We start from the raw sequence: 21,135 nt of genomic DNA, 5'->3' as shown, positions 1-21,135 counted from the left end.
CCTGAGCCCCTGTTCCCTCCCTGCCTTGATGCCCTTCACATGACACTGGGAAAGAATCTTGAGTCCTAATCCCCTCCCTGACTTAATCTTCATATCATTTAGGAAGTCCCTGACCCCCTGAAGAGACGAGCCCCGAAGCCTGTCTGGAAGGATCCAGTTAACCGTGGGCTGAGCTACTTACCAGAGACACTGGGGTGCGGGTAGGTGGAGAAGATTCTGGAAAGAGTGAGGTTTCTATAAAATTCTAACAAGAAATTCTGAAAGTATTATTAATACACAAAGCTGTGGCTTACTGTCTACTTCCAACCGGCGTCGTTGTTAAAACTTATTGCAGGTAGAGATGTGAGTATTAAGGTATTACAAGAGGCAGGTTGAATTAGGAATGTTTGAAAGGGTGATGGTTGGAGAGCAAGGGGGGGGGGGGGGTGTGAAGGGGAGTCCCAAGTGAGGCAGTTCCAGCTCCAATGAGGGATTCTGAGTTACCCTTAGCCCAGTAATGGGTAGAAAATCTGCATCTTCCTCCTTCTCCCCATCCCCAACCACTTCAACAAATCAAGCAGCAAATTGTAGCAGGAAGAAGAAATGAGCATGAAATCCAGGTTAATGCCAGCAACAGGAGAAAAACGCTAATCTTTCACTCCTCCAGAGTCTTGGGGTTAAAACCCCAGTGCTCAGCCTTCAGGGCACTTCTTTGTATGTGGATTTTATAGCAAAAACTTTCATTACCAGGTGATTTTAGTGAGCTGTGCTCTGAGGTCTGCACATCCTTTGCCACAATTTGCTTGGGTATGGAACTCATTTCAGCCTTGGATAGTGACTGTACCTCAGAAGGTGTGCTAGACTCAGCCCAGGAGCTACATCAGCCACACAGATTCACATGATATTAGCAATATCAACATTCACACAGGGGCAGAGCTATGCTCCAACTAACCCCAGCCCCCCCCCCACCCCCCTCGTAACTGACACAAGGGACTGGAGGTCCACTGGACCTCCAGCCACCGTGTTGAGGAAGGTAGAGGGGTTTGTAGGTCCACTGGACCTCCAGTCCACTGTGACGGTGTCTGGGGAGGGGTGTGGTGGCCTGGGTTGGTTAGGGGGCTACAGGTAGGATCCTGCTACAACTCCAAGTATTCTTTTTGTAGTAGAGGGTGCGGTGGAGTACGGAGGTCTGGAGGATCACTGTAGCACTACGTGCAGACAGAGCAGGGTATGATACAGACAGTACAGAGCTGCATTGTAGCGGTACATTGCAGCACTACGTGTAGGCAGAGCAGGGTATGATACAGACAGTACAGAGCTGCATTTTTAGCGTACACTGTAGCACTACATACAGGCAGACCAGGGTATGATACAGACACTACAGGTTGAGCTAAGCATGTAGCGTACCACTGTAGCACTATATACAGGCAGAGCAGGTTATGATACAGACAGTACAGAGAGTCAGTACAGTCTGTTTTATGAATTGTAGCGGTACTCTGTAGCACTACATACAGGCAGAGCAAGTTATGATACAAACAGTACACAGCTGCATTGTAACAATACACTGTAGCACTACGTGCAGACAGAGCAGGGTATGATACAGACACTACAGAGATGTATTGTAGCAGTACATTGTAGCATTACATGCAGGCCGAGCAGGGTATGATACAGACAGTACAGGCTGCGCTATGCATTGTAGCGGTACACTGTAGCACTACGTGCAGACAGAGCAGGGTATGATACAGGCAATACAGAGAGCATTGTAGCTGTACACTGTAGCACTATATACAGGCAAAGCAGGGTATGATACAGACAGTACAGGCTGCGCGATGCATTGTAGCAGTACACTGTACCACTACGTGCAGACAGAGCAGGGTATGATACAGACAGTACAGAGATGCATTGTAGCTGTACACTGTAGCACTATATACAGGCAGAGCAGGGTATGATACAGACAGTAAGGCTGCGATATGCATTGTAGTGGTACACTGTAGCACTACGTGCAGACAGAGCAGGTATGATACAGACAGTACAGAGATGCATTGTAAGAGTACACTGTAGCACTATGTACAGACTGAGCAGGGTATGATACAGACAGTACAGAGAGTCAGTACAGTCTGTTTTATGAATTGTAGCGGGTACACTGTAGTACTACGTGTAGGCAGAGCAGGGTATGATACAGACACTACAGGCTGCGCTATGCATTGTAGCGGTACACTGTAGCACTACGTGCAGATTAGAGCAGGGAATGATTATGATACAGACAGTACAGAGATGCATTGTAAGGTACACTGTAGCATTATGTACAGACCGAGCAGGGTATGATACAGACAGTACAGGCTGCAATATGCATTATAGTGGTACACTGTAGCACTACGTGTAGGCAGAGCAGGGTATGATACAGACAGTACAGTCAGTACAATCTGTTTTATGAATTGTAGCAGTACACTGTAGCACTACATGTAGGCAGAGCAGGGTATGAAACAGTACAGAGAGTCAGTACAGTCTGTTTTATGAATTGTAGCAGTACACTGTAGCACTACATGTAGGCAGAGCAGGATATGATACAAACAGTACATAGCTGCATTATAGCAGTACACTGTAGCACTACGTACAGGCACAGCAGGGTATGATACAAACAGTACAGAGAGTCAGTACAGGCTGCGTTATGTATTATAGCAGTAAACTGTAGCACTATGTGCAGACAGAGCAGGGTGGATACTGACAGTACAGAGGGTGTGCATATGATAGTGCTATGCTGTAGCAGCATGGGGCCTTTCTGTAAGTAGACAACAGCCTATTTCTGGCCATGCTACACCCATGTGAGCACTCCCCTTGTTTTACACCCTATTGCATTTCTGAGCTTCAGTACTGAGTAGCACTTAGACCTCAGCTAACACTTACCCGAAAAAGTGCTGTAATTTGATCCACGTGAGTGGCGCTTACATCCAATTCCCTTTATCTACAGATATGACAAGACTGGTGTTCATGTTCTACAATGCAACTGCCTTTCTATAAAGTCAAAGCACAACTGTGGCCTTAAGATGCAAATAGAATAATTTGCAATAAGATAAAATTTGAGACTATGAAAAAGATGGGTGGTAGTGTCTCTCACAGGTCAATTTTGAACACATGCAATTAAATATCAGAGTAATAGAACAGCTAATAAAATCACTTCTAATAAATACAGGCCAGAACACCCTGAGAGCGGGTCTGGAAGCAGGAACTGGGCAGCACTCGCAGATCCCAGTCACAAGGGTTTCTGTCAGAATTTACAATCTCCTATATCACTACCTGAAGACATGTGCGGTTTTAAAACCTAGGAGAAGTCTGCCTGGCAAGCCACAAGGCTGCTGGGTTACTTATTTCACCCACAAAACTAGAAATGAAAGCTGCACCTGAGCTCTTCCAGGATACACTGAAGGCGGAAGACCATGGAAAGGCATCCATGTTCCAACTGAGGAGTCGGTCCCCTGCTGGGGCAGGTTTGCTCAATGCCCAAGGTGCAACCACTGAGCAGGTTAGAGCTCAGCTTTCAGCTTGGGCTGCTGCCCCCAAGAACCACCTTCAGTTTCCAAGGCTTTGGGGTCTTGGGCTTCCACCTTCCTTCAGGCTCTTTGCATTTACAGTTGTTCTGAATTTTCCTCAGTCCAGCCAAAACACCTCTTTTCCAGCTCTGAAAGACTTTCCTGCTGGTGTACAAGGAGAGGGGTAAAGTCTGGGATAAGCACAGAGGAGTCTTAGGTGTGAGGGGGCAAAGTCTGGGATAAGAACAGAGGAGCCTTAGGTGTGAGGGGCAAAGTCTGGGATAAGCATAGAGGAGTCTTAGGTGCGAGGGGTAAAGTCTGGGATTATCACAGAGGAGTTTTAGGTGTGAGGGGTTAAAGTCTGGGATTATCATAGAGGAGTTTTAGGTGTGAGGGGCAAAATCTGAGATTATCACAGAGGAGTCTTAGGTGTGAGGGGCAAAGTCTGGGATAAGCACAGAGGAGTCTTAGGTGTGAAGGGGGAAAGTCTGGGATTAGCACAGAGGAGTTTTAAGTGTGAAGGGCAAAATCTGAGATTAGCACAGAGGAGTCTTAGATAAGAACATACAAGTAGCAATATTGGATTAGACCAATGGTCCATCTAGGCCAGTATCCTCGGGTAAGCAAAGGTGTGAAGGGTAAAGTCTGGGAGACGCACAGAGTGTATTACTGTGTTTGTGAGGTGTGAAGGGGAGAGGTGTGCAGTGTGCTGTATATGTGAAACAAAAGCATGAACTGTTGTGACTATGTGGCTGATTCTGTGTCTGGTCAGATTGTGGCAAAAATTTGCCTTCAGGTGCACAGTTATTACAGGAGCAGGAAAGTGTGGCAGCTGTTGCAAGATAAAAATAGCCACCCAGTTCAGCACTGCAGAGAAGAGAACAGGCCTGGCTAACCTAGAAGCAGGAGAGAGCTGGGGGGCATCTGCGCAAGAGCACTTTATGGTGTGGGGGGGGGGGGGGGCTCCTCTCCTTCCTTCTCTCTATCCTCTTTCTGGGGATTCTTCCTGCTCTCTGGGGGACACAACACAAAACGAGTGGAAAAGACTGGAGAATCCCTAGGTACAGGAAAGGCAGAAGGACCCTCCACTAAAGAGCAGACCCAGAGAGGAGGATAGACTGGATGCACCCCCCCACACAGCAGGAATGACAGGAGACCCCCCAGAAAAGAGGAAGAACTATAGATTCCCTAGATACAGGAATGGACCAAGAACCTCCCCCCCCCCCCCACCCCCAAGATAACAGAAAAATCTCTGAAATGTTCCAGGAGACACCCCCTTCCCCAGATATAGGAAAAACAGAGACCCCCCCCCCCCGACACAAGGCAAAAGGACAACGAAAGCTGAGATACAGGAAAGACAGACCCCGCAGAGACAGGAAGTGACCAGATTACCTCCCCTCCCCCCTCGATAGCAGAGAGATCAGGAAACGCCCAAGATATCTTGATCTTCTCCCACCCCCCTCCCCCTAGATAGAAGGAAGGGGGTAGGGGCTGGTAGGTCCGGCAAAGCAAGAAACAGTGAGAGACAAGGACCGAAGGAATGCACCCAAGGGACAGAGGTGGGGGGGGGGGTGGGGGGAAGACCCCAGAAGCGGAGGAGGGAATGGCACTTTGTAGGATCTCTTCTAATTTCAGACAGGAAACGGCGCCGTAGGTGATTCCCCAAACCCAGGACCCCCACCCCAAATCCAAGTAAGTGTGTGGAACAAGAAAGGCTGGGACTTGTATTTGCAAAACGTATGCTGCAGCCGCTGCTGCTCAGTCAGGAAAATCCCCCCCCCCCCCCCCCCCCCCCCCCCCCCCCGCTCTCGTGGTGTTTCTGCTGCCCAAAGAGGGGACATCCCTAGCCTAAGAATAGACCTGTGGGCGGAAAACGAGGGGAAGCCGGCTCGGTTGAGTCACTGGAGAATGATGGGAAGGATTGGGAGTGGGAGAGAGACCACTGCTCCAAGCACACCATGAGTCACCAGCAACCTCAGTCTGACAATCAAAGCCTTGGGCTACAGCCACTGGTACATTTCCCTCTCTAGGTCCTAATGAAGGGGTTTCCATGCTTTTTACAGTCCCTGATGGAGAGGAGGTTCCTTCCTGGCTACTCATTTCTCATCTGCTCAGAAGTGGCATTGAGAGAGGGTTACAAGACATTGATTTAGTCCCAAATGCATTATCTAGATTCTTCTGTCCTGCACAAAGAGAGTGAAGAAAACAGGAGTCAGGATACGTCAAACAGTTGAAGCCAGTTTGGTTGATCGCTGTTTCACTTCCCCGCGCGCAGCGTCATCTAGTACACACAAAACAATGCAAACCAACCTATGAGCTGCTGCATCCTCGTTGTCCCTTCTTGATTGTCGGTAGCAATTTGATTTAATCTCACTTATATTACCAAACAAGCTGCCTTATGCAGCATACAGAATGACCACAGAGAAGTATTGCGTTTTAGCGGTTAGAGTACGAATTTGTTCTGTATTTTAAATCATTGTGTCATTTGGAGGGGCTGGTTATAGGGACTCCCTGTATTCCTACAGAGATGTTTTCACCTAGTAAAGGGCCACCAAAAACAGACATCATTTTATGAGAATAACAATCAGACTTACTATTTATAAGAACAATTTTTAAAGAACATTACTTAGGTTGAAACCAGGAGCATTTAACATCTTTTTTTTCCTGTGCCTACATCAAAAGAAAATGATGGCAGTGGGAACTTGCTCCTTTTGTTTTGTGCAATGCAGTGGTATATTATAAAAACGCACTTGCTTTTTTATTATTACTACTACTACTACTACTACTATTCACAGATATCCTATATAATAAACGCACCTCCAACATTCTGAAGCCAAGAAAGTGAAGCCTTCAAGCCTTGAAGCGTTCCTGCAACGTTCCGGAACTACGTGTCATCAATTGAGGAGATGGAGCCTTACAGAACACATGAATGCTTCAAGGCTTGAAGGCTTCACTTTCTCTCTCTCTCTCAAAAACACACACACACACACACCTACACACTGTCAAACATACACACTCCGAGGAAAGGGGGGCATAGAACAGGCTGGGGAGGAGAGGGAAGGGGGCATGGAACTCGGAGGGGAGGGGGGCCAAGAACTCGGAGGGGAAGAGAGAGAGAGAGGGAGGGGGGGGCCTGCACCTCAGACGGAAGGGGGGGCTTGGAACTCGGAGGGGAGGGAGGAAGGGAAGGAGGGGGTCATGGAACTTGGAGTCCCACACACACACACTCACTCTCTGTCTCTCACATACACTCTCTCTCTCACACCCACTCACTCTCACACACATACACTCTGTCTCTCACACCACTCTCTCTCTCTCTCTCTGACACACACACACACACACACTGTCTCTCACTCACTCTCTCTCTCACTCACACACACACTCCATCTCTCACACACACTTTCTCTCTCACACACGCTCTCTCTCTCAAACATACACATTCCAAGGAAAACCTTGCTAGCGCCTATTTCATTTGTGTCAGAAACGGGCCTGTTTTACTAGTGTATTGAATAATGATGTAGGGCTTCCTTCATGCAGAAGTTCTGTCTAGAGTCAGTCTAAATGTGCCAACATTGTCCATTTCAGCACACTATTAGCTGCCAAGTTCATACAAAGTTAATCATGTTCAATGGAAAAAAATGTTGGCTCAGGCAGTTTGCTATGTGAATATTCCATCTCTGTTTCATTATTGATACCAAGTATTTCATATTAAGGGCATTTGCTATAAACTTTGTTTTGTTTATCCAGTTCTTACATGCACATAGTTGTGCTTTTTAAATCCAAAGGTGAATCCTAAGGGTGGTTGAACAATTAGGTATAAACTGTGGTGTTTTTTTTAATTATTTTTTTTATTTTACATGTTTTGGACTGCTTTGGGTCCTGCTGATCTTTACATCTGCTGTCTGGAATTTTGGAAGATAGAAATGATAAAATGAAAATTAAAGTCTGGATGTACTCTATAGAAGTTGTTGTTTACTTTTGCAGATGCCTGTTCTGGTGTATGCATGTGATAATATTTGAATACTTATGGCTATGATTTCTGAACATGTGACATCATTAAAGGCCAGACTTTTAAATGCCCAGCTGGATATATATGGTAATCTCATCTTTGTTAAATGTTTTAGACATACCATGTACTTGCTCCCATGATATAAGTACATAAGTAATGCCACACTGGGAAAAGACCAAGGGTCCATCGAGCCCAGCATCCTGTCCACGGACAGCGGCCAATCCAGGCCAAGGGCACCTGCAAAGCTTCCCAAACCGTACAAACATTCTATACATGTTATTCCTAGAATTATGGATTTTTCCCAAGTCCATTTAGTAGCGGTTTATGGACTTGTCCTTTAGGAAACCGTCTAACCCCTTTTTAAACTCTGCCAAGCTAACCGCCTCCACCACTTTCTCCGGCAACGAATTCCAGAGTTTAATTCAGTGTTGGTGAAGAAAACTTTTCTCCCGATTTGTTTTAAATTTACTACACTGTAGTTTCATCGCATGCCCCCTAGTCCTAGTATTTTGGAAAGCGTGAACAGATGCTTCACATCCACCTGTTCCACTCCACTCATTATTTGTATACCTCTATCATGTCTCCCCTCAGCCGTCTCTTCTCCAAGCTGAAAAGCCTTAGCCTCCTTAGTCTTTCTTCATAGGGAAGTAGTCCCATCCCTCTATCATTTTAGGTCGCCCTTCGCTGCACCTTTTCCAATTCCACTATTATTCTGTCTCACTGTATTTTCAAATGTAAGCCACATTTGCTTGGGATAATATGAGACAAAATGTTAAAGGTGGAAGATTTTTTTTTAAGAGAGACTGCCTATGCAGCTGGATGGTGATGGCACAATGAAAGCAAGTTTGGTCCAGTGAAGACTAACTCAAAATAACCTGTTGCTCAGCTGGGCCCTAGTATTACCATATTGAAAATGTGACCGTACCATACCTCTGTGGTTATGTTTCACTAATAAGTTAAACGATTAACTGATTTTCTTGAAAGGATTCTATAACCTTTGGGATGCATGCCTAGGGGACACAACATACACTTATTTATTCAATATCACAATTCCTCATGTACAGCCAGAAAACATCCTTTTAGGGTGGATAGTGTTCACAATGAGCTCCTTTTATTATTGACCAGATAGTAGAGATAAGAGTTTTGGCACAGTACAAGTCATCACAAGAACAAAATATAAGAAAACCAATGGAATGCATTAGGGCTTGTAGCCCATTTAGTTTATGTTTAAACAAAAGAGAACTGCATGAAACAAAATATTTTTATTGTGACTTATAAAACCACTGGACCTTGAATGCCTAAAAAATTGAATAATCCATTTATGTATTTAAAAATGTAAACTTTTATATAAATTTCATAGTTTAATTTTACTTCCAATTTTTATACACATTACAACAACATTTGAGGTAAACAGGATATCTATTCTGTATTGTGTAGAAAAATGAGCACAAAATGCAGAGTTTATAAACGTTTCAATGCACTGCCTATCCAACTGGAGCAGATGGACCAGCGTAGGAAGTCCCTTATTTCTAATCATCTTTTGCTATTGTTTGGGTGAACTAAAGCTCCGCCTACTGGCTTCAGCTCTTATAATGGGACCAGGTGGCAACACCCCCGTCTCCTATTTTCATAACCAGAGCCACGTTGAAAAGGCGGCGTCTGCCCTCTGCTGTCCACAACGCGGAATGGCAGCCTCTAAACAGAGCTGCCCTGGTCCATGTCGGCCTGTTACACGCTTGTCTTAATATATCAATGGAAAGATCGAGGCTGGGGGGAATCTTGGTTTCACAGCAGAGCCAGATGCCTCCCAAACTGATAAACCAGTTCGGAAAAGGATTAGGGGCAGGGAGGGGCACTCGGCCTGTTTTTCACAGGCAGACGTGCATTCTCCTCTGGGGTGGGTGGCCTGGCAGCAATCTGGCATCTTCCCACGTGACTTTCAGCCCTAAATCCTATGTTCAGTACAGCGCTGTGTACGGCCTGACCCGTGTAGAGAACAAAGCTTACCCGGACAATACTCAGGTACTACTACCTTACCCCCTGCCTGCAGTACTCTTTCCCGTCAGGCTATATCCCAGCACTCCTACCTTAACCCAACGATACCCGGTGCTCTTATCCCCCCCCCCCCCCCACCCCCACCCCCACCCCCACCCCCACCGTATCCCGATTTGATTCCAGTATTACTCCAGTACTTTTACCCATCCCCAGCAATACCCCAGGCAGCCCTCCTGCCTCCTCCCGGCTAAACGCGGTATCTCTGCTGTCACAGAGGGGGAGGGTGACGGCAGAGACAGGCGGAGACTGTAAATCGGAAGAGGCGACAGACGGGTCTACCGGCCGCTCCCCTGGGCTTTGACCAAACAGGTAAGTAACAGCTGCATCCAAAAAGGAGGAGAGAGGGTGCGACTTTATCTCCTGCCTCCGGCACCTACATCACTGTATCTCTCTCTCCCCCCCACCCTGACTCCCAGACTCTGACACCGCACCTACCCCTGGCCCTAGTACTGATTCCCCGATCCCCTCCCCACCCCAAAAAAAAAAAAATCACTGCATCTTGCTGTTCTCGTTGAAAAAGGTATTTTTGTACATCGTAAGGGGGAGGAGATTTCCCATGGAGTTCCTGTTCGGTTTGGGGGACGGTGTAGGTTTCACATGAAGTTTCTGGGTTGTGCATTTTTACCGATCTGTGGTATTGTTTTGAAATTTGTTGGTTGTTGTAACCCATCCAGATACCATCTCCCGAAGCCTTTCCTGCTTCTTCCCACCCCATCACTGCATCCCCTCTATACCACCCTCCCACTTCTCCCAAACTCATCACAGTATCTTCCAGTCTGCCAAAAGTCAGGTTTGAGGGTTTAACACCTCTCATTACCCGATGAGCAGAAGAAAAAAACGACTCTCCAGTTTTGACGATTGTTCTGCATCAGGTTTCAAGGGTCTGTTTCCTGCCTGTGCCTCTTTGTTTCAGGAGCCATGCCACAGACACAGGAATTGAAAGAAACGTCCCTTTATTTGATCAGTTTATACCTCGTTTTCTAGGTCGAGCACAACAGGCAGAGAGACACATAAGGCAGCTGGATCTTTCAAGGTCAAATATTACAAGAGTTTGAAAAGGGACCAAATCACTCTGCAACCCTCTTGGATGCACCAAACCTGCCAAGAACATGGGGACAAGTCCTTGAAAAGCTGGGAAGAAAATGTAGACAGGAAAAAGGGAGAGAGGTCACGTCCCCTGTTCCTCTCAGGCATCGGATTCACAGCAGCTCCTGCCTCATCCGCAGTACTTTTGCCTCCTAGATGTGCAGAAGGGAGGGTGAGGAGTGAAATTCAGATCTAAATCCCACCATTAGTCACAGGTCACATTCTTTATTTCTGGAAGGCAGGGGCGTAGCCAGACACCCAATTTTGGGTGGGCAGAAGAACCTCACCCCGTCCCACAGGTGATTTGGTCTCTCCTTCTCTCGCCTGCATGCCATATGGTCTCTCAAACATCCCCCCTCTCCCGTATACCTTTTAAATAGCAGATTTTCACCAGCAGCGAGAAGCAGCTAATACACACTGCGCATGTTGGCCCCACACCCTTCCCTTTGATGCAACTTCCTGTTTCCGCCTAGGCAGAAATACATCGGAGGGAAGGCTGTGGGGCCGGTGCGAGCAGTATGTATGTCACTGCTCACTGCAGGCGAAGATCTGCTACTTACAAGGTATGCAGGAGGAACACTTGTTGGGAGTTTTCAGCTGGTGGGGCTTGGGGATCCCTGCCAGCCACATCATAGGTATGCTGCTACTGGGTGGGCCTGGGCCCACCCAAGCCCACCCTTGGCTACACCACTGCTGGAAGGACACACAGGCTGAGGGCAATCCACAGACAGCCCTGTCCATTGAGCCGTGTATATCCTATAGGATAGAAGAGATAAGGTACCATAAGACCAATCCAAGAATTCAGAACCGGAATGTACTCCCCTATTTTTCCTTTAACATATCCCTCTTTTTACCCATCGCCACACGATCTATTATATCCTTCTTCCTACCCCTCCCCAACAATTTTTCCCATAATAACTACATGTTAACTCTCATTACGCACCCGCCTCCCATTCCCATACCACTTTCATCCTCCTTTCCTTACCTATCTTACATATCCACAAATAAACGACAACCTCTCTACTTATAATATTACCCCACATAAATGACCACCTTATCCTTTATAATAAAAAGCACCTCCAACATTCTGAAGCTGACTCTGTGGCACTGTAGGGTTCATAAGTCTGTAGTTCAGCGTTTCATTGGCTCTCACTGTCCCCGCCCTTACGTCGAGGAAACGGAATGCTGCATAGTTGCCAAGCAAACAAATGTGACGTCACAGGAACGAAGAACCAATCAGACAAAACGGAACTTGGAGGAGGGAAGTGGAGTGGATTGAATCTCTAACAAACAATCATATACAGGGAGGTACGAACATCAGTGGAGGCAAGTGCACAGAACAGAAGGGAAGAAAAACATTTAATCACTTTGTCACACACACACACACTCTGTGTATCTCTCTCTTACACTGTCTGCAAAACACACTGTCATTCTCAGTCTTTCACATGCACAACTGTATGTTGCATTCTCACGAGTAAGGAGCTCTTCTGATGTGATTGTTAAACTGATTGAAGGGCCTGAACAAGGAAAACTTTTACCACATTGTAACACAGGTTACACAAAAAATATTGTATATAAAGAAATCTTACACATGTAAACAACCGTGGAAACATTAATGGCAGGAACTCATTACATTGCTAGCGCCCGTTTCATTGCGTTAAGAAATGGGCCTTTTTTACTAGGTTACTTATAATTCACAGTTGCATCCATTCTATATCACTTTGTTAACCTGTTTTACTATGTAAGCCGCATTGAGCCTGCTATTGAGTGGGAAAGTGCAGGGTACAAATGTTATAAATAAATAAGGTGTATGACCCAAGTGATTAAAAATAACTTCCACCAAACACCCTCTTCTAGTGCCAGATAGCTCTCCTCTGAAATTGTTTATTACAATTTGTTCATGAAACTTTTCTATCCCACCCGTAGGAAATTCCATCTAGGCCTTTTTGAAGAAACTCACCCACCCAAGTCTATATATCCATCGTTGTAAACTGTTCTTCTAATGAAGCTAACTTTGTCTTCATAGATAACCCCGTTTCAATGTCCTTCTGTGAAGATACAGACTTCATGTGTCATGATAAGTTTCCAGGCACGTCCTGACCTCAGGAACAAGTTTTCATTTTTTCCCTAAGTCTGCCTGACGCATGAAGGCCAACTCATATGTCCTTCCTCCCTATGCGGCAGGCATGAATACATTTAAGACCAGGGGCTCTACTACATTTTAGCTTCAGTCTAAACATTCACTCACTCCCTCCTTGAACAGTGAGTAGAGATGAAGTTAAAAAAAATGTCCTTTAAGATTAGCATCAGTGGTGTGGGCTTGGGTGGGCCCAGGCCCACCCACTTTGGGTTCAGGCCCACCCAGTAGCAGCATACCTATGATGTGGCTGGCAGGGATCCCCAAGCCCCACCAGCTGAAAACTCCCAACAAGTGTCCCTCCTGCATACCTTGTAAGTAGCAGATCTTCGCCTGCAGTGAGCAGTGACATACATACTGCTCACATCGGCCCCACAGCCTTCCCTCTGATGTATTTCTGCCTAGGCGGAAACAGGAAGCTGCATCAGAGGGAAGGGTGTGGGGCCAACATGAGCAGTGTGTATTAGTTGCTGCTCGCTGCTGATGAAAATCTGCTATTTAAAAGGTATACGGGAGAGGGAGGATGTTTGAGAGACCATATGGCATGCAGGCGACCAAATCACCTGTGGGACAGGGCGAGGTTCTTCTGCCCACCCATCTCGGGCCCAGGCCCACCCAAAATTGGGTGTCTGGCTACGCCCCTGATTATCACTAGGGATTGGGGTTAGAGTTGACGCTACTTTGCTGAGTTGGGGTTAGGTTGGGGCTGGGCCGATCTCTCCAGGTTAAGGCTCTCAGAATTAGGATTAAGATTCTGGTTGGAACATCTCTCAGGATTAAGGACTAAGGCTTGGGCTACCTCTCACCGTTACAATTAAGATTAAGTTTAGGGGTGACTTTCAGAGTTAGGGTTCAGTTTGGGATTCCCTCTCTAGGTTAAGATTAAGTTTATGTGTAACTTTAGACTTGATAAGAGTACACAAGATATCTCCTTGCTTGTCCATTGGTTTGAACTCTGCTTCGCACCTTCACAGGAAGTGCCACCCCCTTCTCTCCACCCCCAGTTACGTAAATTGTGCACTGATCTGCTTGTTTTGCCTTGTTATTTTCAGGATTAATATGAACATCCATTTCATGAACCTGGAAGAAAGGCAGGCATACGGTACCGAGTTAAAGCTCTTTCTCCCCGAAATGGGCGACCTGCAGAAACAACTGTACCGAGGAGAGTATGACCCCTTCAAGTATATACCTCTCTTCGAGAGCAACTTTGTGCAGGTAAATAAACTCATGTCTGCCAAACTGGTAAAGTAAGGGAGAAGATTTCCACAGTAGGGTGGAAAGAAAAGACACCTGGAGAGGAAGAGAACAGAGATGATAGAGGAGTGACTAGAAAGAGCAGAGAGGACAGATAAGATGACAGACCAAGACATATTTACATGTTTTAGGTGAAGTAAGACATCTGAAAACATGGCGCTAGATGTAATCAATTCCTCTCATGGATTCACATGTTCTCTGCCCCCCCCCCCCCCCACCCCGACACGTGAGTGTCTGTCAGATTCACACTTGACTCTTCACTTTCCTTGACCAAGAGCAACTGACCAGTGGTAGTGTCCATCTTACAAGGAAGGGGTGACGTGTCTTCAGCAACAGACTACCTAAACTATTAAAGAGGACTTTAAACTAGATTCCCTGGGGAAGGGTGAGAAAAGGCCCAAAGTCATTAATAAGCCTCAATAAGGTAAGACACCAAATACCCTTGTAGTAAAGGGTAAAAAGAGTAACATCTGGAGAGCCTTGTATACCAATGCCCGTAGTATGGGAAACAAATTTCTAGATCTAGAAGCTGCAATGATAGAAGCCGACTTGGATTTAGTGGTGGTCACGGAGATGTGGTTCATGAATAACCATGACTGGGATATGGTTATACCCGGCTATAATCTACTCAGGAAGGACAGGGTAGGAGAAAAGGGTGGAGGAGTGGCATTATATGTTAAGAATAATATTCAGGTGACAGAACTGCAGGACATATGGGGTAAGGAAGAAAGCACTGTAGGTCAAGCTTGGTAAGAAGGAAAGGAAAGTGTATTTACATTGGTGTAATATACAGGTCACCTTCTCAGTCTGAAGAATGCACAGAAACCTAATTGAAGACATCCACAAGATAGCTAGGAATGGGGAAGAGTACTACATTAGGTGATTTTAATATGCTGGATGTCGATTGGGGCATCCCAGCTACAGGGTCATCTAGAACCAAAGGGATCTTGGATTCTCTACAGGAAGAATTGTTTCAGCAGTGGGTAACAGAACCGATGAGGGATGGAGCTATTCTTGACCTGGGGCTTACAACTGGGGACAATGTTTCTGAAGTTACGGTGGGAGATCATTTGGCGTCTAGTGATCACTGAATACTGTGGTTTAATATTAAGGCAAAGGAGGAGGGCTTATTCGAGATTGAAGGTCCTAGATTTCAAAAGAACTAACTTTGCGGAGATGGGGGAATTCTCAAGGAAGAGTTAGTTGGATGGAAACAGCTGAAGGAAGTAGATCAGCAGTGGGTGAGACTGAAAGGTGCTATTTGAAAGGCGACAAACCTTTATGTTGGAAAATCACACAAAAGTAAGAGGAAAAGGAGGCCAATCTGGTTCTCAAAAATTGGCAACTAAGATTTAATGCTAAGAAATGTAGGGTCATGCACTTGGGTTACAAGAATCCAAGGGAACGGTACAATATAGGGGGTGAAGTGCTTCAGTGTAAGAAAGAAGTGTGGGACTTGGGGGTGATTGTGTCTGATGACCTTAAGGTGGCAGGTAGACAGGTCGACGGTCAAAGCCAGAAGGATGCTCGGGTGCATAAGGAGAGGGATGACCAGTAGGAAAAAAGAGGTGACAGTGCTCCTGTATAAGTCTCTGGTGAGGCCCCATTTAGAGTACTGCAGTGGCGTACCAAGGGGGGGGGGGGGCGATGGGGGGCAGTCCGCCCCGGGTGCACGCCGCTGGGGGGGTGCTGCGCGCCGGTCAGCTTCCTTCATTTTCATGCTCCCTCTGCCCCGGAACAGGAAGTGCACCCGGGGGGGGGGGGTTCTTTCGCCGGGGGAGGTGTCCTTTCCCCGGGGGGGGGGGGGGGGCGGGGCGGGGCGCTTGGCAATCCGCCCCGGGTGTCAGCCCCCCTAGGAACGCCACTAGAGTACTGCCTGCAATTCTGGAGACCGCACCTACAGAAAGATATAAATAGGATGGAGTCAGTCCAGTGGGCGGCTACAAAATTGATAAGCGGACATAAAAACATATTAGGCTTATGAACCTCAACTTGTATACGCTGGGAGGAAAGAAGGCCTGCAGGGTGCCGGCAGCAGATCAATTATTTTGGCCGCGGCGTCTCTCTCTGCACCGTTGCTGGGTGAGCCTGAGCCCAAAGTGGGTGGGCCCAGGCCCACCCGTGGCTACGCCCCTGATACCACATCTACTTCTAAACAGCAACACCCACTGTATTGCTCCCTGGAGCTAAACATCACCAGTTCCCTCCCACCATACGTGCATCTTTATAATCCGTACAAGTCTTCACCCTGTGGAAGCTGTTAACCATGAGGAGGCGGGTAATTCTCAGAGCGAGCTTTTATTTTTCATGGGATCAATTTTCAAAGCCCACAGTGATCTTGTAGGTCTGCATAATTTGCACCCAGGAACCGGCAAACTCATTTTCAAAAGAAAACCTCTCCCAGAGTTCCTCTTTGTAAAGTTGGGTCTGGCGGGGAGCTGTGGGGTACAAAGGTACGGCAGACCTTGGGAACAGGTCTTTCTGAGTGAGACCCTGCCTTCACACAACCTTTCCCTCCCCCTCCTTCCCACGTAACACTAGGGGCCCAGGGTGGAGGAGCGTGGAGGAACTATTTTCAGTCCAGGGACATTTCTACTGTTCACTGCTGACTTACCTAAAGAATTCTACTACTACTACAAATCATTTCTACAGCGCTACCAGACGTACGCAGCGCTTTACAATTGAACATGAAGAAAAGACAGTCCCTGCTCAAAAGAGCTTACAATCTAAATCAGGACAGACAGACAGGACAAATAAGGGAAAAGGGTAGGACAGACAGATAGGACACATATTTCCGAATTCTCTCCCCATGTCACCAAATGGCTTCTCCCTTTCCACATATGTGGGGACTCAGAGATGTTGGTGATGAGGGGAAGCTGGGGCAATGTGTCTCTGTGCTTTTCCCTCCTTCCACCCAACAGGTCCCTTTGCCTCAGTTCTGCACTGGTTTAAATTCCAGAGCTTCCACTGGTCTCTAACTGGGGAATCCAAAACTTCTTCCTTGAGGAAGTATTTCCTTACACTATCTCTGTCTCTCCCTCCTTCCCTTCCTTCCTCTTCATAGGACAACCCGGCGCTTGTCCCCAGGTTTTCGTTCTGTGGAAATGGATTTGGATTTTACACTAATTACTCACCTCTCTAAATCTGAGCTCCAGGTGGGTTACATGGCGGTAATTCTCTGCTCGAGACCTTGCACTGCTGTCTTCTCCTTTCTTAAAGCCTCCTAAAGAGTTTTCCTGTCTCCCTGTCCCTTCCCTCCTCTGGGCAGCATCTCTATTAGTGCTTTCCATCTCTTCAAAGTGCCGTCCACACACCACCTTGTTGATTCTCATTTGAACTTCCTCCTACTTCTCAATGTTATGATGAATTTACTGCAGGTGAAGCCCACAAGATCACTCTAGTGCACTGTACAGCTGTTCCGCTGCATTACCAGACATTCTACAAGTGCTCTCACTCTGCTTACACTCCCATAACCTTGGTATTTTGGGGTAAGTGTAATTACACATTTACACTTCCACTTCCAGCTGTACCATATTTTTCGGCCTGTTGAAGGTTGATCCAGTGGAACAGCAGCATAGAATGAGCTCAGAAGTCATCTGATTTTTGATTGTATTGCTTGCAACGTGTATCCAATTAGGGAAAAATATCACCATCTTCACTTCTGGCAGGCATGTCCGGGCCACACTGCCTTGTGGAATCCCCAGGCTGCAGGGGTTCTTGTAAAATGACATCATAAAGCCCCCAATATGACATCACAGATGAGCCTCTTCCAACTAGCCAATAAGGTTCCAGATTAATGATGTCAGCAGAGCTTCTCTGCCAATGCCCCAGAACCATCCTGAGACCCGACCCGGAGCTCTGCTCACGACCGTTGGATTTCCAGATGACACTTCCGGACTGCGCCAGAATATCCTGCCTGTGGGAGGAGTTACAACTGTTATTAAACACTTTGGGCTAACAGATCGCGGTTGGCACCTAGCCCAGATATTCAATGCCAGGCCGTTTCCGGTGACAGGAATTTAATATTGGTTTATTTTTGGCTGGTTCCAACCTAACTGGCCAAGCCAGTGTTCAGCACTGACCAGTTAATTATCTTCACTGAATATCTTAAAATAATACGAGTCACACGGTGAAGCATATCAACATGTCTTTTATTCAGTGCAATATATGTGGTGCCCAAACCATCTGGTACCTTACAGCTTGCACCATCTGTCTCCAAATATCAGCTATGAAGATGAAATCAACAAACTCAAAAAGGAATTGTCTGCAATCAAGGAAGCTTCCAGGACTCCCCAATTCCCAGTCAATTTAGTACCAGCAAAGCGAAAAAGGAATAGATGGGTCACGGTATGCTCTGGTGGACTATGACCTATGACACAGAGACATTCACCCTCCCAACCTCTACCCCACTATAATTCCTTTGCTGCATTGGAACATTAAGAGGCTTAGAAAAGGAGGAGCCAGAGGCAATGTAGCTCAATCCAAAAGACACCCCCAAAACAATGATGGATTGGGTCAAAGCAAAAAACTCTTAATGCTAGAAGACTCCATTATAAGAGGCATTCATTTAGGAGCACAGTTCAAGGGACCCAATCTAGTGAAATACCTTCCAGGATCCTCAGAAATACCAACCAAATACTGAACGTGATTCTGAGAAGAAAGTAAGGATTCTAATAATGATATCGTAATCCACCTAGGGACAAATGACCTGGCCAACAATAGCAAGCTTGGAGCACAGGGAGCATTCAGGAAGCTAGGGGAGGGACTCAAACCTTTGGTTAAGACTGCTGCTTTTTCTGCGGTTACTAGCCGTTAAGCCCGTTAAAACGGGCGAGTTTTTTTAATTTCACCTCCATGTGTAGCAAGTCTGCTCTGTCCCCTGTCCTCCCCCCATGTCCAGCAACCCTCCTCTGTCCTCTTCCCTCACCCCATGTCAAGCCACAGTCCTCTGTTCCCTGCCCTCCCAAAGAGACAGTGAGTGTGAGAGTGAGCAGCTAGTGTGTGTGTGCTTGGGTGTCTCTGTGTGTGTGTGTGAGTGAGTGAATGAGAGAGAGTGTGTGAGTGAGTGAGAGAGAGTGCTTGTGAGCTGTTAGTACTCCCTGTCTCAGTGGAGGTTCAGTGTCTCCTTGTAGTCAGCTGTTGGAGCTGTGTGTCAGTGGAGGTTCAGTGTCTCCTTGTAGTCAGTTGTTGGAGCTGTGTGGCAGTGGAGGTTCAGTGTCTCCTTGTAGTCAGTTGTTGGAGCTGTTTGGCAGTGGAGGTTCAGTGTCTCCTTGTAGTCAGTTGTTGGAGCTGTGTGGCAGTGGAGGTTCAGTGTCTCCTTGTAGTCAGTTGTTGGAGCTGTGTGTCAGTGGAGGTTCAGTGTCTCCCTGTAGTCAGTTGTTAGAGCTGTGTGGCAGTGGAGGTTCAGTGTCTCCTTGTAGTCAGTTGTTGCAGCTGTGTGAAAGTGGAGGTTCAGTGTCTCCTTGTAGGCAGTTGTTGGAGCTGTGTGGCAGTGGAGGTTCAGTGTCTCCTGTGTGGCAGTGGAGGTTCAGTGTCTCCTTGTAGTCAGTTGTTGGAGCTGTGTGGCAGTGGAGGTTCAGTGTCTCCTTGTACTCAGTTGTTGGAGCTGTGTGTCAGTGGAGGTTCAGTGTCTCCTTGTAGTCAGTTGTTGGAGCTGTGTGGCAGTGGAGGTTCAGTGTCTCCTTGTAGTCAGTTGTTAGAGCTGTGTGGCAGTGGAGGTTCAGTGTCTTCTTGTACTCAGTTGTTGGAGCTGTGTGGAAGTGGAGGTTCAGTGTCTCCTTGTAGTCAGTTGTTGGAGCTGTGTGGCAGTGGAGGTTCAGTGTCTCCTTGTACTCAGTTGTTGGAGCTGTGTGGCAGTGGAGGTTCAGTGTCTCCTTGTAGTCAGTTGTTGGAGCTTTGTGGCAGTGGAGGTTCAGTGTCTCCTTGTAGTCAGTTGTTGGAGCTTTGTGGCAGTGGAGGTTCAGTGTCTCCTTGTAGTCAGTTGTTGGAGCTGTGTGGCAGTGGAGGTTCAGTGTCTCCTTGTAGTCAGTTGTTGGAGCTGTGTGGCAGTGGAGGTTCAGTGTCTCCTGGTAGTCAGTTGTTAGAGCTGTGTGGCAGTGGAGGTTCAGTGTCTCCTCGTAGTCAGTTGTTAGAGCTGTGTGGCAGTGGAGGTTCAGTGTCTCCTCGTAGTCAGTTGTTGGAGCTTTGTGGCAGTGGAGGTTCAGTGTCTCCTTGTAGTCAGTTGTTGGAGCTGTGTGGCAGTGGAGGTTCAGTGTCTCCTTGTAGTCAGTTGTTAGAGCTTTGTGGCAGTGGAGGTTCAGTGTCTCCTCGTAGTCAGTTGTTGGAGCTGTGTGTCAGTGGAGGTTCAGTGTCTCCTTGTAGTCAGTTGTTGGAGCTGTGTGGCAGTGGAGGTTGTGTCTCCTTGTAGTCAGTTGTTGGAGCTGTGTGGCAGTGGAGGTTCAGTGTCTCCTTGTAGTCAGTTGTTGGAGCTGTGTGGCAGTGGAGGTTCAGTGTCTCCTTTTAGGCAGTTGTTGGAGCTGTGTGTCAGTGGAGTTTCAGTGTCTCCTTGTAGTCAGTTGTTAGAGCTGTGTGGCAGTGGAGGTTCAGTGTCTCCTTGTAGTCAGTTGTTGGAGCTGTGTGGCAGTGGAGGTTCAGTGTCTCCTTGTAGGCAGTTGTTGGAGCTGTGTGGCAGTGGAGGTTCAGTGTCTCCTGTGTGGCAGTGGAGGTTCAGTGTCTCCTTGTAGTCAGTTGTTGGAGCTGTGTGGCAGTGGAGGTTCAGTGTCTCCTTGTACTCAGTTGTTGGAGCTGTGTGTCAGTGGAGGTTCAGTGTCTCCTTGTAGTCAGTTGTTGGAGCTGTGTGGCAGTGGAGGTTCAGTGTCTCCTTGTAGTCAGTTGTTAGAGCTGTGTGGCAGTGGAGGTTCAGTGTCTTCTTGTACTCAGTTGTTGGAGCTGTGTGGAAGTGGAGGTTCAGTGTCTCCTTGTAGTCAGTTGTTGGAGCTGTGTGGCAGTGGAGGTTCAGTGTCTCCTTGTACTCAGTTGTTGGAGCTGTGTGGCAGTGGAGGTTCAGTGTCTCCTTGTAGTCAGTTGTTGGAGCTTTGTGGCAGTGGAGG

The 21,135-nt window shown here is 47.1% G+C and overlaps 1 protein-coding gene across 1 annotated transcript in view; it reads left to right on the top strand.

The window, feature by feature from the left end:
- The window catches only part of FAM71E1 (family with sequence similarity 71 member E1), a 56,167-nt gene that overhangs the window by 12,515 nt on the left and 22,517 nt on the right, over window positions 1-21,135 (top strand). The window contains exon 3 of the mRNA XM_030194973.1: window positions 13,846-14,008. Within this exon, the coding sequence (XP_030050833.1) occupies window positions 13,846-14,008 (163 nt within the window). The remainder of the gene's footprint in view (window positions 1-13,845; window positions 14,009-21,135) is intronic.

The sequence above is a fragment of the Microcaecilia unicolor genome, chromosome 3, assembly GCF_901765095.1.
Source record: "Microcaecilia unicolor chromosome 3, aMicUni1.1, whole genome shotgun sequence".
Lineage (NCBI taxonomy): Eukaryota > Metazoa > Chordata > Amphibia > Gymnophiona > Siphonopidae > Microcaecilia > Microcaecilia unicolor.
This window is presented reverse-complemented; position numbering and strand designations above follow the sequence as displayed.